This window comes from Passer domesticus, chromosome 11, assembly GCF_036417665.1.
Source record: "Passer domesticus isolate bPasDom1 chromosome 11, bPasDom1.hap1, whole genome shotgun sequence".
Classification (NCBI taxonomy): domain Eukaryota; kingdom Metazoa; phylum Chordata; class Aves; order Passeriformes; family Passeridae; genus Passer; species Passer domesticus.
The window spans coordinates 15,845,362-15,859,654 of record NC_087484.1 but is presented as its reverse complement, the minus strand read 5'-3'; the positions used below and the strand labels follow the sequence as shown (position 1 = coordinate 15,859,654).

Genomic DNA, 14,293 nt, shown 5'->3' with positions numbered 1-14,293 from the left:
CAAAAAACATTTTCCCTTTCTTGCACTAAATCATGCACACACTATGCGACCTGGCCTTCTTTTCAGGGAGCTGACTGCATTTGAATAAACAATAGCAGTCTAATGTTTATCAAGTCATTAATTCCTCATGAAAGCATACAGCTGTATAAAGAGCCTTTTTTCCTTAGAAAAATTCAAGTGTAAGTTATTAAAAAAAGAAAGCAGTTGCATGACTGTAGATCTTGGAGATTAAAGATCATCAGGGCTAGCATATAAAGCAATCAAAACATGGTAAATTTATGTAAAGAGGCATTTTTACTGATTTTTTTTCTTGTTTCTTTCTGTACAAATGTTATATTTACATATGAATATAATTCTGGATCAGAAATAAAATTTTATCCATTGTATTTTTAAGCAGCATTATAGAACAGTAAACCAGTAGGAAATTCTCCAACATATGCTTGCCTACAGCTTTTATAACAGTTTGGGGGAAAAAATCTACCTCTGCATCTTGTCAGTGTTCCTTCCCTTCATTATTATATCCTTTATATTCCAAAAACACTACCATGGTAAAAGTGTCAAAGTCCTTAAATACAGCAAATACAAAGGCTTATAACTGTACACAGATGGAAGCTTTTTTATTTCTCTTTCTGCAGTTTTACACCCCAAAATTTCACTTTTCTGTTAATTTTAAGTTGTTAGTGAGGGCTGATAAAGAGCTGAAAGCAAACGATTCCAATTCCCACTTTACTGTCGAAGGTCCTTGTCCCTTGAGTGCCTGGGAGGTGTTTTGAGCACTAACCCTTCAAACAGACACTACAGAGAGACAGCTTTGGTGTCCATAAGGCCACTGCCTACAATCAAGTACCTCCTCGTACTGATCTGGCATTTCCAAGGCAACAGAGGCAGTTTGGAACAGAATTTGGACCCTGCCAGGAGGAGACTGAGGCTGTAACTCAATCAGTGCATGCCTCCAACATAACAAAAGGCAGGTGGAGTTAAAAGGCAGAGAAAGCAAATCTTATCCTGGCAGCATCCCAGGAGGATTCAGTGAAATGTACATAGAGAAGTGGGAAGTGGTCCTCTCTTTCTTACAGTTAAATAGAAAGGCTTCAAGCATGTGCTAGAGGCATGTATCAACTCCCCACAGTGGTTTCAGCTTTTCCCCTTTATCATCATCCAATAATATATGCAGTCCAGATCTGATTCCCTTGCTGATACTAAATAGCATCCCTGGCTATGTCAATACAAAGAATTCAATGTAATATACCTGGAGGTGAATATGCAGCCTCAGTGGATACTACATTGCTCTCCGAGCATTAAACTGGGTATATAAATGCTCTATTCTGGGATAAGTGCTGCAAACCTTTACTTTGATTTAGCCAAGTCACTCTACAAAGGCTTCTTTTGAGTTTAATGGGGCTGTACATGGAGTGACACTTCAAAGTCAGGACAGTAGCAGCCAATCCAATGCAATGAATACCTTGCAATCAAATATATAATTCAAAATTCCTTGGTCTCCAGACAGTATGGAAAGTTGTAAAATAAGTGAAAAACATGGCCTTTCTTCCCTTATTTTATGAAAGGCAGTAAAGCCTCCTCTAACAGCAATGAGCCATTGCTATAAATCTAAATGGAGAAAGCCTGTTCCCTGAGCAAAGACAAAACAAGTTACTGTATATCACAGCAGAGGAAGGATCTAAAGATCAAAGGGTAAATACCATTTCCTGCAATGTGTTTTTCCAGGATACAGCTTACTCAGCTCCTAAGTTGTTCTACAGTAGAGAAAAAAAAAAATGAAAGGGTGGGAAACATGCATGTTTAGGCTCTGGTAGCTAAACACACATACCAAAAATAAAACCATGCTTGTGCAGTAGAAACAATGTATCTTGTCATATGAAATGACCCCTTTATTGTTATATGTTTCTCCCCTAGTATTTAGTTTGATATATTTTTTCTCATATTCAAGGGATCTTTAGGATCCCTTGAAGCTGAACAAATGAGAAGTGTGGCTCTGGACTCCATCTCCTAACTGCATGCCTTGTTTTGCAGTGAAGAGCATTGCTCACCTGACGGCTCCTGATGGCCTGTGGATAAAGGCCATTTCACCACTCTATTCATACCATGGCATACAGTTCTCTCCTTAAACATAAGGAACTTCCTGTACAACATTACATGAGGGACAGAGAAAACACTTCACAAAAAAAAGCTATAAATACAAAAACAATGGCAATTTTGTAAAAACTTTCCAAAAGGCTTCAAATTCCAGCTAAGTTATCAAACTAAAGACTTTCTCTTCACTGCATTATATCTTTTACCTGTATTGATGATGCCTTTGCATTACAATGCTGCAAGACTTTCCCAAGAGATTCTTACCAAGTCACTGGAAATATCATGGATTCTCACAAAAATGCTATGATAGGGAAAGCAACAGAAGTGATCTGGAGCCCTTCTCACACACTGAACCACCCAGAAACACCTCCCAGTACAGTGGGGGGACAAAGATGCTTCTCCCCTGCAAAGAGAAAAGATGGAGTAGGGGTAGATGAGCTGCCACTGTGGGAAGATTAAAAGCCACACTGAACAGTGCTGCCTATCAGCACACACACAAGCCAGGTGCTACAACAGCTGGAGACCAGGCAGCCAGACCCTCCTGCCACAGTGCTCACATCAGCAGTGCCAGGGAGAGCCCTGAGCAAGGACTCCGAGGCACAACATCCTGGGGAGTGCTGAGAGGCCAGGAGGCAAAAGCCATTTTTTAATTTCTGTTAGGACTGCATAAACTGTTCACCATATGGGCACAATTCAGCAGTGAGAAAGAAGACCTCAGCTCAAAGACAGCAGATCAAGCAACTGGTGCTTGCTTGATCAGGGAAACTGGTGTTATAGCCCACTCAGGAAGGCAAGGTCTACAGTCTAAAAAATACACAGTCCTGCAAAAGTCAGGCATAGCCTCTCTCAAAAGAAACATCATTAAAAAGAGTCTTGCATTTCTCCTTTTCTAATTTTGTAGCCACCAGGGGGGAGAAACTGAACTTGCCCTGGCCTCCTAACAGGAAAGTATCAGGAGGGGCCATAGCCTACACTGGGCTGAGGCACACACAGCAGTGCTGGTCACAATTCAGAAGTCACCATGCAGCCACTTCCCTCATGACAGAGACCGATATCCCTGTGGACTGAGGGAAAATAATTCTTGCCCTGTGGTAAGTGTGGGTGAAGTCTAACTTTTCCAAAAGGTGTCTACCACAGGCAGCCCAGAGCAAAGACACGTCTTGGCTTGTTTTTACCCCAAAGCAAGAACCTGAGATTTCTTTGTTTTCCCCTGACAACCAGGGACTGCATGCCAATTGTTCTGGAAGCCAAGGGCAGGTTCATTTTCCATTCTCCTGACAACCAAAGCTCTATGGCAGATTTTCCTGATTCAAGAAACCAACTACTTATTTATTTCAGTGAAGAGAGAGAGCTTCAGGTGTGCCCCAGAGGGAGATATCCTCTGGTTCTGGAAAACATTTGAGGATAGAATTTACCCTCATTTGTCAGAGTAGCTAGCAGGGCTAGGGACCCCTTTTTGTCTGTTCTTCACCTTATCATATCCAAACCCTTAGGTACAAGAGGAAGCTTTCTCGGTGTTGCCCAGAGAGTCCCTGCAGCCACATGGCTGCAGCTCTCCTGCCCTTGTCCTGCAATCACAGCCAACAAAGAACAGGAGGTCTCTGTACCACCCCTCCTTTCAGCAGTCCATAAGCAGTTTAACCATTTCTTTCTGTCCCTGTAACGTGTCTCTGCCTCTAGAAGAACAAATGCACCCTTCAGACCTTATGGATAATGTTGATGAAGATGAACCAACATCACAATTCACCTTCCTCCATCCTCAAGCTGCCAATAATTGTACCAATATATTTAAATATAATCAATGCAGGAATCAACATTCCTTCTTAGCTTTATAGCAGCTTTCCACCCACTGATTTTCATGCAAAGTTTCCATTTTAAAGGATCAAAAATAAATCACAAAAGCCAGGGAAAAACATGGTGAAATTGAAGCTATATCAAAATGACATCAAGTAAATGAAAATTAGTAAAACACAATGACATTGCACATTGACATTAAGGTGTCTTTTTAAACTATCTAAGCTACAATCAGTTTTGGCACTGGAAGCTACGTATTCTCCCTGGCTTTTAGTGTCTTTTCTGAGCATTAAACAATTCAGCCAAGCACTTAACTCTAAGCATGTGAGTAGTCTCACTGAAATGAAAGTTAAATGCTTTCCGAATGTGAATTATCCTTAGTTCTCCAAAAGCCATTCAAATTGTATTTAAATGTAGAGAACTTTTAAACCTGCAAAAATCTAAAAGTAAACAATTTACTATCAGAGTTTACAGCAAGCATTTCAACTAGGCAATAATGTTGACACTCATTGGCTTAGCTCTTTATTTTATAGAGAAAATGTACAGAAAAACTCACTCCCATTTACCAATCCTTTGGGAGACTTTCATTACTGGTCTTATATAACAGCAATTGAAGATAGAAACAAAATATTATTTAACAAGGTTTTATATGACAACATAAAGAGTGACTGCTAGCTGAGTGTTGATCCAGACAGGTTTCTGCCAAGGTCACTTCCCTGCCAAAATACACACCCAATAACCATACATAAATTTTATTTTTAATGAATAACCACTAAATGGTTGCATAAACAGAGTAAACTGTGGGTAACTGTAGGTTATAATGAATATCTGTTGTAGCAACATTAACCAACACCTCGCACAGGCAGACTGCAAGACAGCGTCACCATCACCAGCCTGTTGGTCAGTGGCAAACCAAATTAAGTTGGAACACTTCAGTGGTTTCCCTTAGTGAGAAATCTACATCCTTGCAACATCAGCTTTCTCACTCTTGGAGCATCCCTCATATTTTTCCTTTTCAGACACTTGGCTTTGGAAAGTTTAGAATTTATAAAGGAATAGTCAGTGACCTGGAAAGTCACTGTGGCAAGACTGTTCCCTATACCCTGCCCAAAATATAAACATGCTTATGTGCAGGACGTGTGGTCTGAAGTCTGAAATAGGAGTCTGAGATTTAAAAAGTCAGCTACCAACTCCTTGTGTGACCTTGGCCAAGTCTTTCAACACCCTTATCCTTCAGTTCCCTGTGTTACTAGGAGAGGGATGCAAAGGGCTTTGTGAAGGTTATTGATTGATCACTGTTTGCAAAGCCTGCTGAGGTGCCACTGGGAAAAAGCTTTAAACTGTAGGTGTTTAAAGGATCAATGCATGTTATTACATTATTATTGAAATAAGGGTAAATACATTGTTCCAAAAACCTGGGAGAAAGGAGGAGAAAAACAGTTACAGACCAGCCCACAAAACTTGGTATGTGATGTCTGATCTTGCAGCAGCAAAGAGAGCACAAGAAGAACCTTTTCTAAGAAGGGGTCTGATGCCAAGGGCACTCAGCACCACCAGAATTAGGCACCCTCACTCTTCTCAAGGATTCATTTGGGAGCCACCCATTTAAATCTTCACAGTGGTGACCATTCATGCAATTTTTTTCAAAAAGCTGCCTTGTAATTTTCTTGTTACAAGATCCTTTTTATTTCTATGCTTTCTTCAGCCACATGTATATTTAGCTAAATCCTGATTTCCCACCCATGTAAATGCAAGGGGCATTTTACACTTTTCTTAAGTACTGACACATTTACGACTGTAATTTCTCTAAAATGTCATTCAGCCAAGATTGATTATTTGCTGCATAGTGAGTAGAGGAAAGAAAGAAAGGAGCTGTCAAGCATTCTTGCTTTTCTCTTTGGGGTGGAAAAATAAGCTTATCTTTAGAAAGACAGATCCTTTTATTAAAGGATGAAATGAGCACTGAACAAATACTATGAGGAATTCCAGTTATGCTGATACTAATAGAAGAAATAGTTAAGATGGCAGAAAAAAAAAAACCTTGTGTGTTCAAAGACTTCAAATGCATTTGTACAAGGTGGGTCTTGGCCTGGTAAGACTCCATTAATTTCCTGGGGCTTGCAGTTGCATGTGGCCCCCTTCGCATGATGCACTTAACCCACTGCCTCTCCCAAAAACATTACCAGGCCATGTTTTCACTAATTTATTCCATTTCTCAATCTTCCTCTTATGTGTTATAATAGTCATTCTTACCTTCCTGTGGCCAGTGAAATTCTCCACTGGAAATTGTAAGTATATTCTATCAATGTTTTGTTGGTGGTGTACTGTAGAATTATTATATAATCAAGATATTTAACAAGCTGCATGGAATGCAAAAGTGCCTTTTTTCAAATATTTCTCTTTCAAAACCAACTAACAAATAAATCCACCCCTATTCCCCACAACTCAAATATCTGCAGCAACTGTTTAGGCAGATTAACAGGATTCCTTTCATTTTTACTGCTCTAATCCTTGTAAAATATTGGCCCTGGACCAGGTTCTGGTACCTTTATTGACAGAAAATCTCATGGAAGCCTAAGAATCTTCAAACTGACTTTGACAACTTGTAAATGCTATTAAATTAACCAACGATATCTGTGAATAACAAACCAAAATCCCAGCAAATGGTTCAACACCTTTGCCAGTGCTGTTAGAAAACTGTATATTTATGTACAGTACAGTCACCTACAGCACAATAAGTGTTTAGTGTAATTCGACACGGGTAAAACTGCTACCTTGTAAAGCAGTGCCCCAGCTGCGGCAGTTTTCAAAGCAGCTCTTTTCCACAGCAGCTCTCAGAGTGAAGCTCTTCCAGCCCCTGGCTGCAGCACACCTGACCAGCTCTCACAGCTGCTTTCAATCTCCAAATTAGAACACATGTGCAGCTTCAGGCACTGCAGCAGAACTATTTCAAGCCTTACAACCTGTGTGGGTTTCAAACACTGCCCAGAAATGGCTGTTAAATGTACTCAGGACTGGGAAAAAGCTCTTGAAGGAGCAAGAAAGGACATTCACTTTAGAAGGCTATTTTTCACTCTTCATATTGTTCAATCAAAACAAAAACTTCCAAGTCTCAAGGTGTAGTAAGCATTACACAGAGGAAAAGAAGAAGACAAGAAAGCTTAACTCCAAGCTACTGCAAGGTGATTTCATACCAAACTAAGCAAAACAGAGCAATCTCCATGGAAGGCCAGAGTTTATCACAGGTTGTAGTTTGGCCCAGTTAGCTGACATTTTAACTCTCCATCTGAGCCTGAAACTTGCCAGATAACACAAGTTTCTTTCTCTCCTCTGTGAGATATCCCATTTTCTTCCTGAGCATTCAGACAATTTGGCCTAAAGATCACTTCTGCTCTATGGACGTGAACTGATTTGACAAGTTAAATTACAAAAACCAAAAAAAAATTTCAAATTAAAAGCGTGATATGAAAATAGTACTAAAGCTGACTCACCACTAACCCTCTCCTTGACAAAAAAGATGTTTCCTGTCCCAGCAACAGAAACCAACCCAGGGATGGAGCAGGCAAGGCACTGCAGCGGCACTGTATGAAAAGAAAGAGAGGCTCTGCATTGGGTTTAAATAGGGTGAGCCCAGGTGGGGCTCATCAGGGCAATCAAGGCTCTCAGGTCCCACCCTTTGCAAACTGTCAGTGGGACTTGAGAAAGCCGTTGTGAAACATGGGCTGAGCCCCAGCCCCAACTCTTCCCTCACAGCTTCCCATCACCCCCAGTTTTTAAATATTTTTTGCCTCTTTCTTCCAACAGCCTTAAAATTATGCCAAATTTTGTAGGCATTGTTTTAAGCCTGACACTAACACATGAGTGATGCTGAACACAGAATCAGTTTAAAAAAGTGGGGAGATGGAAAATACTTTTTTGGTTATAAAGTGCACCCTACATCAATAGAGAGTTTCTCCCTATACTTTCTGTCCCAGGTCATGAGACTTTCAGCAAATATCCCTTGTCAAAGTGTTTCCTGATAGCCAATTTCATTTCCTTTTCTTTTCCCCCTCAATTTCACAAAATATTAATTTAGTCATTATAATACATCCTTCAGCCATCCAAAAGTCCTCTCTCTTGTTAATATGTGGACCTTTGGAGTATGCTAGACAGTTCACATATCCAATTTAGTCATTGTTTCCTCATTCAGATATTTCTTTTGGAAAATAAACTTGGCAGAGAGCAGAAGACAGCTCTATTACTATGAAGCCTCCAGTGACTGCAACTGGAAAAAGAAAAGCTCCTTAGTTAAGTACTTCAGTGTGCAAATAACACATTTTGGAGTTAACAGCAATCCCCAGAGTGGTGATTCTCAGAAGCTTTGTACGTGGAAATCTCACTCCAGGACAGAGAAGGAGCTTTAACCAGCTAAGGAATTGAGGAGGAAGATAGTGTTTTCTCACAATTAAAGCACAAGTTGGATCATCTGAAGTTTCTCCTGGCTCAGACATGAAACTACTGTGTGGTCTCTTCTGCCTTAGTTTCCCTGTCTATCAAATGTATTTATGGGAATTTGGCTTCTTTTTCTCCCTCTTAAGTCTTTCTTATGAGTCTCAGACTTCAAGCATGGGGCAACCAAAATCTTGGGGGGAAAAGGACACCAGAAAGTCCAAAATGCCTTGAGCCCTAAGAGCATCAGCTCATGCATAACATATGCAGTTCAAATACTGAAGGGATTTAAAATGTTGTCATTCTCACTTGATGAGGAAGAAGAAAAACACTTCCCAAACTCACAGAAGAAGGTCTGTCTAAAGTCTGTAGGGAAGTGCTAATATGCCAGTGTGGAATGGGAAGTAAACATGAGAATTAAAACCTGGCAAATGATGTAGTGGACTGTTACCTTTCTCTCCATCCAGCACACAAGCACGGATGTAAGAGGTAGCTGGGCTGTGAGTGGGGTACCTCATTTGGAATCACTCCAGGTGCAGATTTCAGCACCACTGTGCTAGGCTGGTATGACACCAACTGACTCTTTAGAGGAGATGAGAAGCAACATTTAGTTTCCCTGATGACTAAACATCTCCAGCAACCACAACCCTCACCAGAAACAAAACCCCAGGGTAAATTTTGGACTGAGTTTGCAGCGCCCATCCTTGCTCATTCATCCCTCACTACAGACAGGGTCTCTACCAACCACCTCGGTCGGCATCAGTACACAAAAGCAGCTGCAGGGTTTTTGTTGTGACACAAATTACACAGTGAGATCTGGATGAACTGCAAGAAATTGCAGCTGGATCTTCAAAGCTGCATGGGAAGAAAACCAGAACAACTTTCTCTAAGCCAAAGGGAGATTTCTGCACTCTCTACTTTCCAAAGCTTAAAAACTAGAATAGAAACTAGTTTTGACCAAGATGAACCTTATGAGATAAGGGCACAGGGCCATACCATCCACTACTTCCAGTCTGCTTCTTGAGTTCCTGCTCCTGGTGGTTCACAGCTGAACATAGGTGCCAAAATGGTTTTCAGGAACTGAGAACTCTATGCCAGAACTGAGTAAGGTAAATTTACCACCCAAATGAGATGGTCCTTGCTTGAGAAAATATTTCAGAAAAGATAATTTTTCCTTGACTGCTTCAGCTCCCAGATAGTTTTGGTTCAACCACTCCTTTCTAAGCCCATGCTTGTTTGATTAGAGCAGTATAAGGAAACCTGGCAAATCCATACCTGATGTCCTTACTGACAGTCTTTGTGTGAGTTAAAACAGTACAGTTCACATAATCTGAGATCCTCTGCAGGGTATTTCCTATCACTACTGAACCATCTAATGCCATACAATGAGAGCTAAGTTGGAGCCACATGCTCAATACTGTCTCCTGAAACAGACAACAGTGACTCCTTTTCCTTCCTACCTTTTTTACTGCATCCTGTAAGAGACTAGGCTTAATTTTGCAGGAGTACCCAGTTGAACTGGACAAAAATCTCTAATCTTTGTCTGTTCAGTTCATAAACTATCATGTGAAAACTTAGCAAAAATTGCCCTCTCTACCAAAAGGACTTTCAAGTTTAATTCAACACTGCCTGACTAGCCTGAAACTCAATAGCAGCCCACTACGAAGAACAATTGTAACACTTCTGCCCACACTACATCTGTCAAAAATATTATTATCCCATAAGTTTATGCTTATGCACAATTATTTATGCAAAAAGGAGGAAAACCACAAAGAGTATTCCTGAACCTTTTGGTAGATATACAATGGGAAACTGGGTTCGTTCTTCAAAGTTCTGTGTGGGAAGAAACTCATTTGTCTCTGCTCTAAAATGAAAGCACACATGATTACCACTCTAATCAATCATGCCTCTTGTATTTATCTAGTTTAGTGTGCTTTGTGTTTGAGTGATATTCTTTTCATTACAAGGAATTCAGGCTCCTATGTATAGTCAAAACCAGTTCATCAACATACAAAACAATCAATAGCTTGTGTATAGAGGCAGGAATATTACTACTGCTCAGTGACCAGCAACACTGAGTGAACAAGGTGCAGATTCCTACTGATTCCTCCTTGAAAGTAGCTAGATTTACAAACATGAAACTACAGTGGTAAGATCTTCTGAACTGGTAAGTCAGAGAGTTTGCTGAAATTATTCCAGTTCTTAGTATGGGGGTTCTTGCCACAGAGAACAGGCCATGAGTTTTCTATATACTTATACTATATAGAATAAGTATATATTTTATATATATATATATTATATATAATAAGTATATAAGTATATATACTTATACCCTGTCCTACTATATGCATAAAAGATGCTGTAATATGTGCCATCAGTACTAAAGGACTATTATATAAATTTTATATAAATATATTTCTACTGCCATTAGTAGAACTACGACAGCAGAAAACAAGCATAACAAAGACAAATCAAGTGCCATATGGACACATGAGATTTCAAAGAAAATTAGCCTCTCCATCTAGACAAGATAACTGACTCATCCATAAAGACATTATGTACTGAAAATAATAATTTTAATGAAGAAAGGAGGAATAAGCCTTTACATTAGAACTGAAAACAAACAGTAGTAAAAGCAGTAAATTGAGCCAATAAAGTCCAGCAAAAACATGAATCATCCAACCCAACAGAAAATATTTGAAAAATACTGAGTGGGAACATGTCACAGAGACCAAGATGAGACAAAGTAAACATGTCATGTAGAACAGATGCTGCAAAACAAGCAAAATGGCAAAAATAATTATATGTTAATCAAAGTCTCAAGAGAAAAAAAATCAATATATTGGCAAGCATCAAAACAGCTGCATCTGGTTTTGAACAACAGAATTTGTTGTTCAACCCCACCTGCAAATCTAGCCACAAAGGAGATGCAGGTACAATGTATGCCAATAATTCCTGTACAGATATCTCTAGCTTGCTGACTGATAGTGTCTAACGCAGTTGAGTATTTGAATTCATGAATGAAAACATTCACCTATTCATAAATAATTTCCAGGAACATCGTTTCTGCCAATCTTTGTATTAAAAGGGGACTGACTAACCTCAACTCACCACTCTATACTTCCAAATTAAAACCAGTTAGCTGCCTAGACCACGGTCAGTCTTCAATCTTCATGTGTTAGAAGAGATTAGCAATGTTAAACATGCATAACCAAGGGAAAATTCTTGTCCAGTAATAGATGAGACCTAATCCACAAGGCCTGAGTAGTACGTATTTAAGTCAGGAATAACCACTCAACATGAGTAATGCCTCCAAAAATGGAATCTCAGAAGAGAAAAGCATTAGAACAGTGCAAAATATTCTCAGTTAAAGATGTTAACAAGTGTATATATAAATAAGAAATTTCAGAAGGTTTGAAATTTAAAAACACATTCAGATGGTTATAGTTATAGATAACCTATAGTTGTCTATGACTATGAAACACAGAGAAAACAAAATTGTAGTTCAGCAGGGCTAACTCAGTTCCTTTTTTTTCTGGAACCAGAAATTGGACTAACCTTTAGCACTGGTGCAGTACTAGAATTTAAACCTCAGGGAAATAAATTCTCATTTTGACAATTCTGCTGTAATAATTATGTACCCTAAACTATAAACAACAAAGTCCCCACAAACAGAAATACAGAAGACTGAGGTCTGACTCCTCCTACCTGAGAGCCTGAAAAATAATTTCCTTCCTAAAACTGATTAATTTTTACAAGAAAAAATAATGAGACAGCTGTGATCAACCAGAAGCAGAATATACATAGCAGAGAATTCCCACCAGGAATTAATGTTTCTCAGAAAATAGAAAGAATTTTTTATTTCCTTTTTTTTCTCCTATTAGAATTCAGCCTCCCTCTCTTGTTCAGAAACCATAGAAAAATGGCTTTTGCTCAGCTTTACATTCAGCATGGCAGAGGCTCAGCCAATAAATGTAGAGAGTAAGTCTCAGAGTAAGAACACAGCAAAAGACAGCTATGGATGGCTCAAAGGAGGAGGGGGGAAAAGGCTCAGCCAAACATAGCTGGTTTAAAGACAGATTCTGACCTCTAACCATAATGGATTTTGAATATTAAAAAGGGGGAAGATAAGCAATGCACACAGCTGGAGAAAACAGCATCATGTGACCATGCTTATGCTCTCAACACATACATGTACTTATAGGCACACATCCCAACATCTTTAGAGGAAGCATTCATTTGAACAGGATCTCATTACTGTTCTAAGCCATCTTTAGCCAAATTTTCTCAATGTTAAAAAAAAAAAACAAAACAGCCAAGATGCTGTAAATCTGTCAGAGAAACCTGTAAAAAAACAGAATCAATCCAGTAAAACAGCTAACTTTGATGTATTCGAGTGCTTTGCGGAATTAAGATGGAAGAAAGTGTTTATGAAGCTTTCAGCTCTATTCTGCTACTTTTAAATGTTGTACTTGCAACTGGCTGGCATTTGAAACATCAGATCCCTATTCACCCATAATATTACAAGTCACCTGGTAAAACACAAATAAAACTAATTAAATGCCATAGCTAATTTATTTAGTCACTTCTTGCAAGCTAAATGAAAGAACACACATCTAGTGCATGAACTTGTACACAAAAAGTCATCCCTCTGCAATAAAACATTTTTTTTAACCTCCTGAGCTGGACCCAGCTGCTTTTCATACATCTATAACAAACTTTGTGCCAAATGAACTGCTTATATATTTTTCTAAACAAGCCCCACTTTACTTTTTCCAATCAGTCCAGACAGATGGCAAGTAAAGAAAACACTTTAGTGTCAATCTGGTGGAGACTGTCACTGAAGCAATTTTGCCAAGAAAAAACAGACTAAACATTAATGAGGCCAAATAGAGAAGCTTGTTTTACAGGCTGGAGGTACTAGATTTCTCTGGACTTACAGAGATTCAATAGTAGCTTTAAAGTGCTTGCAAGGAAACACTTCTCCACTTTCCTGCAGCATGTAGCAACCATATTCTAACTGGGGTAGCAATGTTCAGTCCACACCAGCAAGAATGGGCATTGAATTTCTAAAAACATTGGCAAGGAAGCGTTTATTTTCTTTTTTGTCCTTTTCCTCTTGATGTACACAAAAGCTTTGCATCCTTGCAATGATTATATTTTCCACTACAAAGAATGAACTTTGTAGAATTCGCCTATGATGCTACCAATTAAGTCACTCCTACAGAAAGCCTTTACTGTTCACCATCTGAAATAATACCACCTTGGTGCACAAGTATCGACTCCAGCCCAATCTCTCTTGCACCTCCTTTCGTGCATGTACCTAATAATGCCAAAGAAAGAAGTTTAAAGAAGATCCAAAATAAAAACTCTCTTAGACAAGGTGCTCATTTTGCCTTGTCAAGACACTGTAAGATTTTTGCCTACAAGACACTAATCAAGTTTGCATTATCTAGTATGCCTTGCACCTGAGATGCAATTCCCTCCAACTGCAGCGCTTTTATTGCTTATCACATGCTATGACCTGACCAGATACAATAATCACCAAAGCAAAATTAGCCTGAGTGCTAGATAAAAATCTGTGATTGCCTCAAGAGGTTTCAGACAGGTTGGTTACATCCTTGGCATCCAGGCCACCTCAGCAATTAAAGGATCAGTTAAGCAAGAGGTACAGAGTGCATAATACAGGTTTTTAAACAGTCACTTCAGTTTAAAAATTCATCACAGGAAAACTTCCATCAGTTATGTTTATGTCCCAAACTTGGTCCTTTTGGAGAAAACAATTTCTTAAGATGCTCAGACACTGTTTTTATTGGTAAGTTTGTGATTCTCTTTCCTATGAAGAGAAAAGGCTGCTTGATAATTTGTAATTCTGTTTAACACAGCTAAACTCCATGAGAAAAGAGGGAGAACAGAAAGATATGCACTATTCACATTAACATTGTCTTCATCATTAACTGGTGCAGTTGCTCTTGTGTCA

At 39.1% G+C, this 14,293-nt stretch overlaps 1 protein-coding gene across 1 annotated transcript in view; it reads right to left on the bottom strand.

Moving 5' to 3' along the window:
* The window catches only part of LOC135278570 (uncharacterized), a 230,648-nt gene that overhangs the window by 140,696 nt on the left and 75,659 nt on the right, over window positions 1–14,293 (bottom strand). The window contains exons 5-6 of the mRNA XM_064385146.1: window positions 7,377–7,466; window positions 2,356–2,494 (exon numbers count right to left, since the gene is read on the bottom strand). Coding sequence (XP_064241216.1) covers window positions 2,433–2,494; window positions 7,377–7,466 — 152 coding nt within the window. The 3' untranslated portion in view covers window positions 2,356–2,432. The remainder of the gene's footprint in view (window positions 1–2,355; window positions 2,495–7,376; window positions 7,467–14,293) is intronic.